The 15000-nt window shown below is 46.3% G+C and overlaps 1 protein-coding gene across 1 annotated transcript in view; it reads right to left on the bottom strand.

Moving 5' to 3' along the window:
• The window catches only part of FAM228B (family with sequence similarity 228 member B), a 110375-nt gene that overhangs the window by 63681 nt on the left and 31694 nt on the right, over positions 1-15000 (bottom strand). Inside the window, exon 6 of the mRNA XM_030195139.1 lies at positions 1142-1222. Coding sequence (XP_030050999.1) covers positions 1142-1222 — 81 coding nt within the window. The remainder of the gene's footprint in view (positions 1-1141; positions 1223-15000) is intronic.

The raw sequence follows: 15000 nt of genomic DNA on the forward strand, positions 1-15000 counted from the left end.
GAGGGGCATTTTCGAAAGGGACGTCCAAGTTGCGATTTGGACATCCTTGTAAAACGGCGAAATCCAGGGGCAGGGAAACCTGTATTTTCGAAACAAGATGGACGTCCATCTTTCGTTTCGAAAATACCATCAGAGACGTCCAAATCCTTAAATTTGGACATCCCTAGACATGGATGTTTCTGACTTTCGGCGATTTTCGAAACCAAAGACATCCATGTCAAAAACGTCCTAATGCAAGCCATTTGGGCATGGGAGGAGCCAGCATTTGTAGTGCACTGGCCCCCATGACATGCCAGGACACCAACCAGGCACCCTAGGGGGCAATGCAGTGGACTTCATAAATTGCTTCCAGGAACATAGCTCCCTTACCTTGTGCGCTGAGCCCCATAAAACCCCTACCCACAACTGTACACTACTACCATAGCCCTTACGGGTGAAGGGGGGCACCTAGATGTGGGTACACTGGGTTTGTGGTGGGTTTTGGAGGGCTCGCTGGTTCCTCCACAAATGTAACAGGTAGGGGGGGTATGGGCCTGGGTCCGCCTGTCTGAAGTGCACTGCAGTACCCACTAAAACTGCTCCTGGACCTGCATGTACTGTGGTGGACCTGAGTATGACATCTGAGGCTGGCACAACATATTTGTAAAGATGTTTTTTGAGGGTGGGAGGAGGTTAGTGACCATTGGGGGAGTAAGGGGAGGTCATCCCCGATCCTCTCCGGTGGTCATCTGGTCATTTTGGGCACCTTTCTGTGCCTTAGTCATAAGAAAAACAGGTCTGGGTGAAAACGTCCAGGGACGTCCTTGTTTTTTTCAATTATGGGCCAAGGACGTCCAAGTGTTAGGCACGCCCAAGTTCCACCTTCGCTACGCCTCCGACACGCCCCTTGAACTTTGGCCGTCCTTGCGACGGAGTGCAGTTGGAGACGTCCTAAATCAGGTTTTGATTATACCGATTTGGACGTCCCTGGGAGAAGGACGTCCATCTTCCGATTTATGTCGAAAGATGGAAGTCCTTCTCTTTCGAAAATGAGCCCAATAGCAACCCAGAAGAGATGAATTGTTCTTTTTGGCTTTATAAACTAGCAATAAATCTATATAGGAAACACTAGGTTTTTCTAATATATTTCTCTTTCTCATACCTTATAATGTGGACTGTAGAAACTGTAAAGAAAAAAAGGATCATACTCCAATGGATCATAAACTTCCAAAAACACATGTCCCTGAAGAAAAAGTCAAACAAAAGACATTACTAGGACACAACTGACAGTTAGTGCATTAACAGTTATCATTAAAATATATCACTTACACAAAGTATAAACAGATTTATTGTAGAGATTACTATAAATGCAATCAACTGCACTCATTATTACTCCATTCAGAGCTAGTTATTATCACTGTCCTCTTAACTGACTCACACCAAATACTGTTTGCCATAATTTCTTTGCTCTTTTCAATCAATATCATCTTGCTTCTGTGGGCTTCCAGCTCAATTAGTAGGAGCCCAAATTGGGTGACAGGAGATTTCCCTGCCCTTATTCCCTCTTCCCCCTCCTGTCTAGCCCAATAACTGCAGCAGCAACCCTCTGGTGAGAGGCCCAGATTGTGACCTCACCCTTTATAAACCTATACAAATTACACTACTGACACACATTACATTATATTATAATCTTATATTCTGCAATAACTTTCTAAACAGATAATAGTTCCATAGTTGTCTTAGGGAAGGGGGTAAAAGATTCCAATTAAAAGCTGCTTGATATGACAAGGACGCTTTAAATAAACATATATGTTATACATAAATATAGAAGGGAAAAGCCTCAGATTCCCCATTAGTACAATTAGGCTATACTGACTACAGGGATTAATCATAACGCCAGTTAATAAAACCTTCCATCCTAGTTGCAGACTGTGTACAAAAAAAAAGCCTTTACACTTTTTAATCTACAATTCACAAATTAATTTATCTTGTGTTCTGTTTTATTTCTATTATTTACCTATTTATCTTGAAAAATTAAAGCCTTCTTTTATAAAATCTTTTAGAAAAAACACACAATGGTCCCACCGGCAGTGACCAGCATTTTGTTTCTCACTGCTTCAGGGAATAAGGACCGTGTGCTTATATTCACATATTTCTTGAAAGCACTGAATTCAATTCCATATTTATGTATAAAATATAAATGAAAAATAGAATTTAGTGGGAGCACAGCATATCTGTACAAGTGGATTTGGATCGTGTGCAGTTAATCCACTCCTTGAATATTTTTTATGCAAATACACTCTTCAGCCAGCACCTATGGGATGCTGTTATGGCTGCCTCTGCATTTAGCCATCCTCTGCCAAGCTGAGGACCTAAGGTCAGTATGGAATCAGATCAGACCCAGGGATCCTGCACAGCAGAGGATAGCAGAGGATAGCCCTGCTAGCTGGGTCAGAAGGCTAGATCCTATTGTTATCTTAAATCATTATCAGTAAAGCGTGCATCTGAAAAAGTATCACATTTCTTTGCAAGACTGACACATGAAATCCTTGGTTCTGTGAATGAGGAAACCATTTTGAGTCCAATATTCAAAGAGGGCTAAGAGTCTGAAGAAAGATCAAAGTTAGAATTGTGGAAAACAAAGAGGTTATTATCACCTGGGACATCCCCATCCCAACTGATAAAATGCTGGATTCAAAAAACTGGATAAAAGCAGGACTCAACAAGTTTCATTAAATCTAGGAGCCAGCGTCCAAGACCTTTCTCGTGTCTCCTTTGCCACCCTTCCAACATTGTCTCCAGTGATGTTTGGGGGGGGGGGGGGGGAGTTGGAATCCTCTCCCAGATTAGCAGTGGCTCTTTTAGAAATTGTCTTACTAAGGTTCCCCCCTCTCCATTTTGTGTTTGAGGGCAAAGGAACTTTAGTAAATCAGTTTCTTAAGGTGCCTCTTCTAATCACTGCAGAAGTCAATAGTCTCCCTTTCCAAAGCATGCTGTCAGCTGTCAGCACCCTCTAGATAGGTGAAGCAGAGGCAATTACCTGTTTGCTTCACCTATCGCCATAGGCTGGATCCCCACCAGTTTCTCTCTCATACCATCTCTCTCAGCCTTTCTCCAGTCTGTCTGCCTTATAGCTCCCTTCCACAGCCTTCACCCAATCTATGTGTGTCTCTCTCTCTCTCATAACCCGCTCCCCGAAAACCTTCATCCAGTCCATCTCTCTCATTCTCCTCCCTGCCCCACAGCTAAGTTTCCAAGTTTTATTTAGATTTACTCATAGGGAAAGAAGGAGGGATGACAAGACATGAGTAAGAGGAGGGGGGAGAACTACAATCATAATCAGTCTCTCTCATGTCCCCTTCCCCAATCTTCACCCAGCCTCTCATGCCCCTCTCCAACCTTCACCCAGTTTCTCTCAAGCCCTCCTCCCCAGCCTTCACCAGCATCTTTCATGCCTCCCTCCAGCATCTCTCATGCCCCCTTCCCCCAGTTTTCACCCAGCCTCTCTCATGCCCCCCTCCCCAGCTTTCACTAGCCTCTCTCATGCCGCCTCCAGCTTTCACCCAGTCTCTCGTGATCCTTCTCCAGCTTTCACCCAATCTCTCATCATGTCCCCCTCCCCAACCTTCACCCAGCTTAATGCAGCAAAAAATGGAGCACTATGGGACATGCTCAGGTGGTCCTATGCAAACTTTAAATCTGTGCTTGCTAAGCGCCCATGCTAAAATATTGAGGGGGCATGTCAGGTCAGAGAGTAGGCGTTCCTGCGTGAACAAGTTATTGCATCTGCATTACTGCTTAACTGTTTTAGTTCATGGATACCATGTGAACCCTTACTACCTACAAAGTAGGTGTAGTAAGTGCTCATGTGGTAATTTTAAAGCATGGCTGCACACTAATGCAACATTGCGCATGGCCATTAATGCAAAAAATAGAAAAAAGCATTTTTACCGTTGTTAAGGCCAACTTTTACCTCAGCATTGTAAAAAAACTCTTTAAGCACTTGCATGTACATCAGTTCTATAGCTGGCATAAGTGTGAGCACCTAAAATGTTAAACATGCCGATACCTGGTTTAAACTAGTATTCTATAACAGAAATTAGGCTCTAGCGTCCTTTATAGAATAGGCTCCAACCATGCACCCCTCAGGACACCCAAATGGTGGTGCACAGTTATAGAATTGCCTTTATAGTGGGTAGTTTTATAACTATGGGCCTGGTTTCAGAGGGCCACTTAGATGCTATTAAAAAAAAAGAAAAGCATCTATGTATCTTTAAAATGTACTAGTAAAAGCATCAGAAATTGTGCCTACCTTGCAGGTATAATGTCCACGCATAGATTATGCAAGAACGCACATAAATCAGCAGATTTGGGGCTCATTTTCAAAACAGAAAAACGTCCAAAAGCGGCACAAAGCAGCAGATGGCTGGGTTTTTTTTGCCAAAAACGTCCAAATCGCTATTTTTGAAATCAATTTTTAAGACAGTTTTCTATGCAGTTCATTTGCAGTACATTCAAATTACAAGGGGACGGGGTTTGGGGCGTTCCCAAAACTTGGATGTTTTCTGCCCAGTGGAAACAAAGCAAAAATAACTGGGGCTAAAATCTCGGCTAAGCTTCTGAGGATCCATTCCTTCTGAACAGGATTCCTTTATGTCTATTCCACCCTTCGGGCTCTCCGGGTTCCTGGGAAAGAGGTGCGGGGAAGAGAAGGGTCCTGCAGCCCGACCCCTCCCGGCTTCCCTCTGCCTTCCCCATCCGGGGAGCGCGGAGCTTCATCAGGCTGGGAGTCGGATCATCAGCCCCGACGCTTCCGGCGTCCGAGGGGAGTCCATACAGGTCTCATAAGACACTTCCCGCACGCCTCCCCTGTCGCCCGGTCCTCCTGCGCGCTCGAGCGGGGAGGCGCCCCAGGCCTTCGTGTCGGCGTGCCGGGAGGCGGCGGAGGGATCTCCTCCTCTCTCGCCGGTGCGCATTCCGGTAATGATCCTTCCGCAGGTTCACCTATGGAAACCTTGTTACGACTTTTACTTCCTCTAGATAGTCAAGTTTGATCGTCTTCTCGGCACTCTGCCAGGGTCGTCGCCGACCCCGGCGGGGCCGATCCGAGGACCTCACTAAACCATCCAATCGATAGTAGTGACGGGCAGTGTGTACAAAGGGCAGGGACTTAATCAACGCAAGCTTATGACCCGCACTTACTGGGAATTCCTCGTTCATGGGAAATAATTGCAATCCCCGATCCCTATCACGAACAGGGTTCAGCGAGTTACCCACACCTGTCAGCAAAGGGTAGACACTCGCTGATCCATTCAGTGTAGCGCGCGTGCAGCCCCAGACATCTAATAACAGCCCTGTTATTGCTCGATCTCGTGTGGCTGAACGTCACTTGTCCCTCTAGAAGTTGGACACCGACCGCCGGGGGTCGCGTAACTAGTTAGCATGGGGGAGTCCTCGTTCGTTATCAGAATTAACCAGATAAATCACTCCACCAACTAAGAACAGCCGTACACCACCACCCACAGAATCGAGAAGGAAGAGCTATCGATCTGTCAATCCTTTCCGTGTCCGGGCCGGGTGAGGTTTCCCGTGTGAGTCAAATTAAGCCGCAGGCTCCACTCCTGGTGGTGCCCTTCCATCAATTCCTTTAGTTTCAGCATTGCAACCATACTCCCCCCAGAACCCAAAGACTTTGGATTCCCGGAGCTACTCGGCGGGTCATGGGAATAACGCCGCCGATCGCTAGTCGACATCGTTTATGGTCCGAACTACAAGGGATCTGATTGTCTTCGAACTTCGACTTCGCTCTTGATTATGAAAACATTCTTGGCAAATGCTTTCGCTTTGGTTCGTCTTGCGCCGGTCCAAGATTTTCACCTCTAGTGGCACAATACGATTGCCCCCGGCCGTCCCTCCTAATCATGGCCCCAGTTCCGAAAGCCAACAAAATAGAACCGGAGTCCTATTCCATTATTCCTAGACTGAAGTATTCAGGCGACCGGCCTGCTTTGAACACTCTAATTTTTCAAAGTAAACAGGTGCCCCCCTTCACCCGTAAGGGCTATGGTAGTGGTGTACAGTTGGGGGTAGTGGTTTTGGGGGGGGGGGGGGGTTAGGGGGCTCAGCACACAAGGTAAGGGAGCTATGTTCCTGGGAGCATTTTATGAAGTCACTGCAGTGCCCCCTAGGGTGCCCGGTTGGTGTCCTGGCATGTCAGGGGGAACCAGTGCACTACAAAATGCTGGCTCCTCCCATGTCCAAATGGCTTGCATTGGACGTTTTGACTTGGACATCTTTGGTTTCGAAAATTGGACGTCTTTGATGGTATTTTCGAAACGAAAGATGGACGACCATCTTTTTTCAAAAATATGCTTTTCCTCGCCTCTCGGATTTGGACGTTTTACAAATATGTCCAAATCCCAACTTAGATGTTTCTTTTGAAAATGCCCCTCCATATGACCACTGGAGGGATTAAGGCATGACCCCCCTTAGTCCCCCAGTGGTCATTGACCCCCTCTCACCTCCCAAAGATGTGAAAGAAACAGTACATAGCATCCTCTATATCAGCTTCAGATGTTATGGTCAGTCCTATTAGAACAGAAGGCAAGTCCCTGGAGTACTTTAGTAGTCGGAGCAGTGCACTGTAGAGAAGGGCACTCAGGCACATATCCCGCTTTAATTATTATACTTGTGGTGGAACGTGTGAGCCCTCCAAAACCTACTGTGCCTACATATAGGTGACATCTGCAGACATAAGGGCTATTGTAGTGGTGTACAGTTGGGTAAAGTAGGTTTTGGTGGGTTTTGGCAGGCTCCCCATACAATATAAGGGGGTAACGATTAGATGTGTACCTGGGACCTTTTATGTGAAGTCTACTGCAATGCCCCCTAGGGTGCCCCACTGCTCTGCTGGGATGTCTGTGTGGCCAGTCTACTAAGAATGCAAGCTCGTCCTACATCCCAATGGCTTGTTTTTGTGCATTTTTCCCTTTCAAAAATGGTCCAAAAAGATTGATGCACTGAGCACAAAAACATTAAGCAAGTGGCCATTTTTTAAACAAAAACGTGGATGCTTTTCTGATTATATCGTAGTGATAGAGTGAATCAAATTGGTGAAGACATAGCATTGTATGTTAAGTAGGGCCTTGAATAAAATGGACTAAAGATTCTGCAGGACACAAAGCACATCTTGGATTCCCTATGGATTGAAATTCCATGTGTAAAGGGGAAAAGGATAGTGGTAGGAGTGTACTACCGTCCACTTAGCCAGGGGGAACTTACAGATGTAGATGTCGCATCTCTCGCGCTTGCCGCGCTCTCGAGGACCTTGGCATACTTTCAGGCTTCTTCCCCGGGAGCACGGGGTTTGCGAGTCCATAGGCCACTACCGTGGAGCGGCAGGCAAGATCACCTTCCAGGTAGAGATGAAACAAGACTGGACCGGAACCCCGGACTGGAGTTCTACACCGGAACACTCGGAACTGGAACGCACCGGACGGGTGCGCACTGGAGTGGGGCCCGCTGGACTGGACACACTGGAGTGGCCCCACTGGACTGGAACATACAGGAGTGAAACCCGCTGGACTGGAACACCCTGGACCTAGGCTTCACCTACACTTGACTGCCTTTCCCCGAGGGTTGAGCCCTCAGGTTCTGGCAGCCGGTAGGACTTACAGGAAAACCCGGAACTGGAACTTGCAAGCAGGAACAGCAGGAATGAAGATCCAGGAGTGCCCCCTGGCACCTAGGCGAAGGCAAGGCAGACAGGCAGGTACTGTCTGGGTTCTGGCAGTCGGCAGGTTTCAACACAATGACTAGTAAACTGTACCCAGGCTAATAGGAATGCTATACCCAGGCAACCCAGTCATACACAAGAAACATACACAGAGCAAACTCAGGAGACTTAGTAAAGCTATACACCAGCTAACCACAAAGCTGTGCCCAAGCTAACAAGTCATGCACTGGAAACATACACAGAACACTAGCAAAGCTATACACAGGCTACAAGCCACACGGTGCCTAAGCTGGCTAGTCAAGTATTAGGAACAAACACAGAGAACTAGCAGAGCTATGCACAGGCTCACAAGCCAGACGGTGCCTAAGCTGGCTAGTCTACACTAGGAACAAACACAGAGAACTAGCAGAGCTGTGCACAGGCTCACAAGCCAGACGGTGCCTAACTGGCTAGTCTACACTAGGAACAAACACAGAGAACTAGCAGAGCTGTGCACAGGCTCACAAGCCAGACGGTGCCTAAGCTGGCTAGTCTACACTAGGAACAAACACAGAGAACTAGCAGAGCTGTGCACAGGCTCACAAGCCAGACGGTGCCTAAGCTGGCTAGTCTACACTAGGAACAAACACAGAGAACTAGCAGAGCTGTGCACAGGCTCACAAGCCAGACGGTGCCTAAGCTGGCTAGTCTACAAAGAGTCGGTTGGGCCGCTGGACGAAAATGGTGTTAAAGGAGCGATCAAGGAGGACAAAGCCGTAGCGGAGAAATTAAATGAATTCTTTGCTTCGGTCTTCACCGAGGAGGATTTGGGGGGGACACCGGTGCCGGAAAGAATATTTGAAGCAGGGGAGTCGGAGAAACTAAACAAATTCTCTGTAACCTTGGAGGATGTAATGGGTCAGTTCAGCAAGCTGAAGAGTAGTAAATCACCGGGACCTGATGGTATTCATCCCAGAGTATTAATAGAACTAAAAAATGAACTTGCGGAGCTACTGTTAGAAATATGCAATCTGTCCCTAAAATCGAGTGTAGTACCGGAAGACTGGAGGGTAGCCAATGTTACTCCGATTTTTAAGAAGGGTTCCAGAGGAGATCCGGGAAATTATAGACCGGTGAGTCTGACGTCGGTGCCGGGCAAGATGGTGGAGGCTATTATTAAGAATAAAATTGCAGAGCATATACAAAAACATGGACTGATGAGACAAAGTCAGCACGGATTTAGTGAAGGGAAGTCTTGCCTCACCAATCTAATGCATTTTTTGAGGGGGTAAGCAAACATGTGGACAATGGGGAGCCGGTTGATATTGTATATCTGGATTTTCAGAAGGCGTTTGACAAAGTGCCGCACGAAAGACTCCTGAAGAAATTGCAGAGTTATGGAATCGGAGGTAGGGTATTATTATGGATTAAGAACTGGTTGAAAGATAGGAAGCAGAGAGTAGGATTGCGTGGCCAGTATTCTCAGTGGAGGAGGGTAGTTAGTGGGGTCCCGCAGGGGTCTGTGCTGGGTCCGTTGCTTTTTAATGTATTTATAAATGACCTAGAGATGGGAATAACTAGTGAGGTAATTAAATTCGCCGATGACACAAAATTATTCAGGGTCGTCAAGTCGCAGGAGGAATGTGAACGATTACAGGAGGACCTTGCGAGACTGGGAGAATGGGCGTGCAAGTGGCAGATGAAGTTCAATGTTGACAAGTGCAAAGTGATGCATGTGGGTAAGAGGAACCCGAATTATAGCTACGTCTTGCAAGGTTCCGCGTTAGGAGTTACGGATCAAGAAAGGGATCTGGGTGTCGTCGTCGATGATACGCTGAAACCTTCTGCTCAGTGTGCTGCTGCGGCTAGGAAAGCGAATAGAATGTTGGGTGTTATTAGGAAGGGTATGGAGTCCAGGTGTGCGGATGTTATAATGCCGTTGTATCGCTCCATGGTGCGACCGCACCTGGAGTATTGTGTTCAGTACTGGTCTCCGTATCTCAAAAAAGATATAGTAGAATTGGAAAAGGTACAGCGAAGGGCGACCAAAATGATAGTGGGGATGGGACGACTTTCCTATGAAGAGAGGCTGAGAAGGCTAGGGCTTTTCAGCTTGGAGAAGAGACGGCTGAGGGGAGATATGATAGAAGTGTATAAAATAATGAGTGGAATGGATCGGGTGGATGTGAAGCGACTGTTCACGCTATCCAAAAATACTAGGACTAGAGGGCATGAGTTGAAGCTACAGTGTGGTAAATTGAAAACGAATCGGAGAAAATTTTTCTTCACCCAACGTGTAATTAGACTCTGGAATTCGTTGCCGGAGAACGTGGTACGGGCGGTTAGCTTGACGGAGTTTAAAAAGGGGTTAGATAGATTCCTAAAGGACAAGTCCATAGACCGCTATTAAATGGACTTGGAAAAATTCCGCATTTTTAGGTATAACTTGTCTGGAATGTTTTTACGTTTGGGGAGCGTGCCAGGTGCCCTTGACCTGGATTGGCCACTGTCGGTGACAGGATGCTGGGCTAGATGGACCTTTGGTCTTTCCCAGTATGGCACTACTTATGTACTTATGTAACAAACACAGAGAACTAGCAGAGCTGTGCACAGGCTCACAAGCCAGACGGTGCCTAAGCTGGCTAGTCTACACTAGGAACAAACACAGAGAACTAGCAGAGCTGTGCACAGGCTCACAAGCCAGACGGTGCCTAAGCTGGCTAGTCTACACTAGGAACAAACACAGAGAACTAGCAGAGCTGTGCACAGGCTCACAAGCCAGACGGTGCCTAAGCTGGCTAGTCTACACTAGGAACAAACACAGAGAACTAGCAGAGCTGTGCACAGGCTCACAAGCCAGACGGGGCCTAAGCTGGCTAGTCTACACTAGGAACAAACACAGAGAACTAGCAGAGCTGTGCACAGGCTCACAAGCCAGACGGTGCCTAAGCTGGCTAGTCTACACTAGGAACAAACACAGAGAACTAGCAGAGCTGTGCACAGGCTCACAAGCCAGACGGTGCCTAAGCTGGCTAGTCTACACTAGGAACAAACACAGAGAACTAGCAGAGCTGTGCACAGGCTCACAAGCCAGACGGTGCCTAAGCTGGCTAGTCTATACTAGGAACAAACACAGAGAACTAGCAGAGCTGTGCACAGGCTACAAGCCAGACGGTGCCTAAGCTGGCTAGTCTACACAAACACAGAGCACTAGCAAAGCTATACACAGGCTACAAGCCAGACGGTGCCTAAGCTGGCTAGTCTACACAAACACAGAGCACTAGCAAAGCTATACACAGGCTACAAGCCAGACGGTGCCTAAGCTGGCTAGTCTACACAAACACAGAGCACTAGCAAAGCTATACACAGGCTACAAGCCAGACGGTGCCTAAGCTAACTAGTCTAAACAAACACAGAGCACTAGCAAAGCTATACACAGGCTACAAGCCAGACGGTGCCTAAGCTAGCTAGTCTAAACAAACACAGAGCACTAGCAAAGCTATACACAGGCTAAAAGCCAGACGGTGCCTAAGCTAGCTAGTCTAAACAAACATAGAACACTAGGAAAGCTATAAACAGGCTACAAGCCAGACGGTGCCTAAGCTAGCTAGTCTAAACAAACATAGAAACTCACACAGAGCAAACACTGAAACAGTGTACAGAGCACTCTATACACCAGGACCTTTAGATGAGATGCAAAGGCCAGGACTGTAGTCTCCAAGTGATTAATAAAGCCCTTCAACACCAGAGCCACAGCTGCAGCAATCACCTTGCAACCAAACAGAGGCTTGACACACAGAGAAGTCAGCCCATAGGAAGGAACAGCGGAAGCCATCTTGGATACTGGCAAAGAGGAGGAGGCGGCAGCCATCTTGGAAGAGGCATAGCCCACACAGGTGAGGTTCAGTAGGGCAATCAGCACACAGAGCCAGAGAGAACCTAAGACAGACACAGACACAGAGACAAGCAGAAGCCAGCACAGACACTGACTCCCAGAAACAGGGTAAGTCTGAGGGTTGTCACGGCCACGGACGTGACAGTAGAAATGTTATCAGAAATTAGGGAGGCAAAAAAAACTGGGCAACACAATAATAATGGGTGATTTCAATTACACCGATATTGACTGGGTAAATGTAACATTAGGGCATGCTAGGGAGGTAAAATTCCTCGATGAAATCAAGGACTGATTTATGGAGCAGCTAGTACAGGAGCCAACAAAAGGAGGAAAAATTCTAGACCTAGTCCTTAGTACAGCACATGATCTGATGCAGGAGGTAGTGGTCCTGGGGCCGCTTGATAACAGTGATCATAATATGATCAAATTTGATATCAGCTCTGGAGTAAGTACACACAAATCCAATATGTTAGCATTTAACTTTAAAAAAGGAGAATATGATAATATGAGAAAAACAGTGAAAAACAACTTAAAAGGAGCATCTGCAAAGGTCAAAAATTTACATCAGGCATGGATGCTGTTCAAAAATACCATCCTGGAAGCCCAGGCCAGTTATATTCCATGTAATAAAAAAGGAGGAAGGAAGACCAAACGACAGCTGGAATGAGTAAAAAGTGAGGTGAAGGAAGCTATTAGAGCTAAAAGAAAATCCTTCAGAAAATGGAAGAAGGATCCAAATAAAAATAAGAAACAGCATAAGAATGGCAAGTCAAATGAAAAGCCCTGATAAGGAAGGCAAAGAGGGACTTTGAAAAAAAGATTGCATTGAAGGAAAAAATACATAGGAAAAACTTTTTTAGGTATATTAGAATTAAGAAGCCGGCAACAGAATCAGTTGGACCGCTAGATGACCGAGGAGTAAAAGGGGCACTCAGGGATAAGAAAGCCATAGTAGAGAGATTAAAATAATTTTTTGCTTTGGTCTTCACCGAAAATATTTGGGAGAGATACCGGTGCCAGAAATGGTATTCAAAGCTGACAACTCAGAGAAAGTGAATGAAATCTCTATAAACCTGGAGGATGTAATGGCGCAATTTGACAAATTGAAGAGTAGCAAATCGCCTGGACCGGATGGTTCATCCCAGAGTACTGTTAGAATTGAAAAATGAACTTGCGGAACTTTTTCTCAGCTGTCCTGTAGGCTAAAAGTAGCAGTCTTCTTTTGTATAAGGTCTAACCCTCAAAAGTACAGGGACTTCAAAAAAGGTCACCTGCCACAGTCCCCACCTGCCTACTAGCTCCGTCGACGGACAGACGACCCTCTTCTCCTGCCACCCGGCATCCAGCCTTAAAAAAAAAAACCTGTGAAGCGCCTCGCGTCTGCTCTGCTGTAAAGGAAGCAAACTGCCTCGTCGCATCGGCCCTTCCTTCACTGTGTCCCGCCCTCTGATGTAACTTCCTATTTCTGCGAGGGCGGGACACAGTGAAGGAAGGGCCGACGGGACGAGGCGATTTGCTTCCTTTACAGCAGAGCAGACACGAGGTGCTTCACAGTTTTTTGTTTTTTTTTAAGGCTGGGTGCCGGGTGGCAGGAGAAGAGGGTTGTCTGTCCATCGACGGAGCTGATAGGCAGGTGGGTAGGGGGGCTCAGATGGGAGAAGGAGACTGGGTCTGGGTGGGGTGGGCTCAGATGGGAGAAGGGGACTGGGTCTGGAACTGAGGTCTGAGAAGGGGGCAGAAGGGAGAATGGGTCTGGGGCTGAAAACATAAGTACATATGTAATGCCATACTGGGAAAAGACCAAGGGTCCATCGAGCCCAGCATCCTGTCCACGACAGCAGCCAATCCAGGCCAAGGGCACCTGGCAAGCTTCCCAAATGTACAAACATTCTATACATGTTATTCCTGGAATTGTGGATTTTTCCCAAGTCCATTTAGTAGCGGTTTATGGACTTGTCCTTTAGGAAACCGTCCAACCACTTTTAAACTCTGCTAAGCTAACCGCCTTCACCACTTTCTCCGGCAACGAATTCCAGAGTTTAATTATACGTTGGGTGAAGAAATATTTTCTCCGATTTGTTTTAAATTTACTACACTGTAGTTTCATCGCATGCCCCCTAGTCCTAGTATTTTTGGAAAGCGTGAACAGACGCTTCACATCCACCTGTTCCACTCCACTCATTATTTTATATACCTCTATCATGTCTCCCCTCAGCCTTCTCTTCTCCAAGCCCTAATGCAAGGCATGTGGAAGAAGGGGACTGGAACTGGGGGCTGAAAAGAAGGGTAGGTGGGATAAGGGGGCTAGTACTGGAACTGGGGGCTGAAAAGGGGCAGGGGCTGAAACTGTGGGGACTGGGAGCTGAAACTGGGGGCTGAAAAGGAGGGACAGGTGGGAGATGTGGGCTGGGGCTGGAACTAGGGACATGTCGGATAATGGGGCTGGAACTGGGGGCTGAAAAGAAGGGGCAGCGAGAGGGAGGGCAGACCCTGGATGGATGGGAGAAGGAAGGCAAATGGTGGATTGAAGGGGCAGAGAGAAAGGGCAGACAGTGGATGGAAGGGACTGCAGAGAGGGCAGACACTGGGTGGCAGAGAGAGAGCGAAGATAGATGCTGGATGGAAGGAAGACAGTGAAAAGAAGACGAGAAAAGCAAAAACCAGAGACAACAAACTGTAAATAAAATATATATTTTTATTTTTTTGATTTAGGATAAAGTAGTATTGTAGATGTGTTAATAAATGTTTATAAATAGAACATGTAAATAAGGTAATCTTTTCATTGCACTAATTTTAATACATTTTGACTAACTTTCGGAGAACAAAACCCCCTTCTTCAGGACAGGATAAGATACTGTAACAGCACTATACTGTATTGACCTGAGGAAGGAGGTTTTGGCCTCTGAAATCTAAATGTATTAGTCCAATAAAATGGTATTATTTTATTTTCTATATTTGTTTTATTTCTATTTGTTAATTTGTAAAGTGGTGATTGGTATTTGTTAGTTTTTTCAAATTTACATCTGCTGTCTTTATATTTTGCACAGTACTAGGGGAGATTTTCTGTTTCTGTGGTGTTGCATTGTATGCAGAGTCTGGCATCTTGGGGTTCAGTTTAATTTTTGTCTAAATAGAAAGTTTATGATTACTTTATTCTATAGTGGATTAGGGTGTATCTGTGTTTGTGAAAAAAGACATGGCTTTCAGTTGGCACTGACTGTGCAGGATTGACGATCTGTACTATTCTGTCTGGTTTCGTTTTACAATAGGTGAATTGATGTTCTAGTGCTCACTGTAGTGTTTAAGATGCTTTCCTTTTTCTTGTGTAACTTGCAGAAGTTGCTGCTTATGGTATGGTATAATTGCTCTATAGGTCCTGAGTGTTTTGTATTCTCGGTATGCCTAGTACTGG

The sequence above is a fragment of the Microcaecilia unicolor genome, chromosome 3 (assembly GCF_901765095.1).
Source record: "Microcaecilia unicolor chromosome 3, aMicUni1.1, whole genome shotgun sequence".
In the NCBI taxonomy this organism is placed as follows: Eukaryota; Metazoa; Chordata; class Amphibia; order Gymnophiona; family Siphonopidae; genus Microcaecilia; species Microcaecilia unicolor.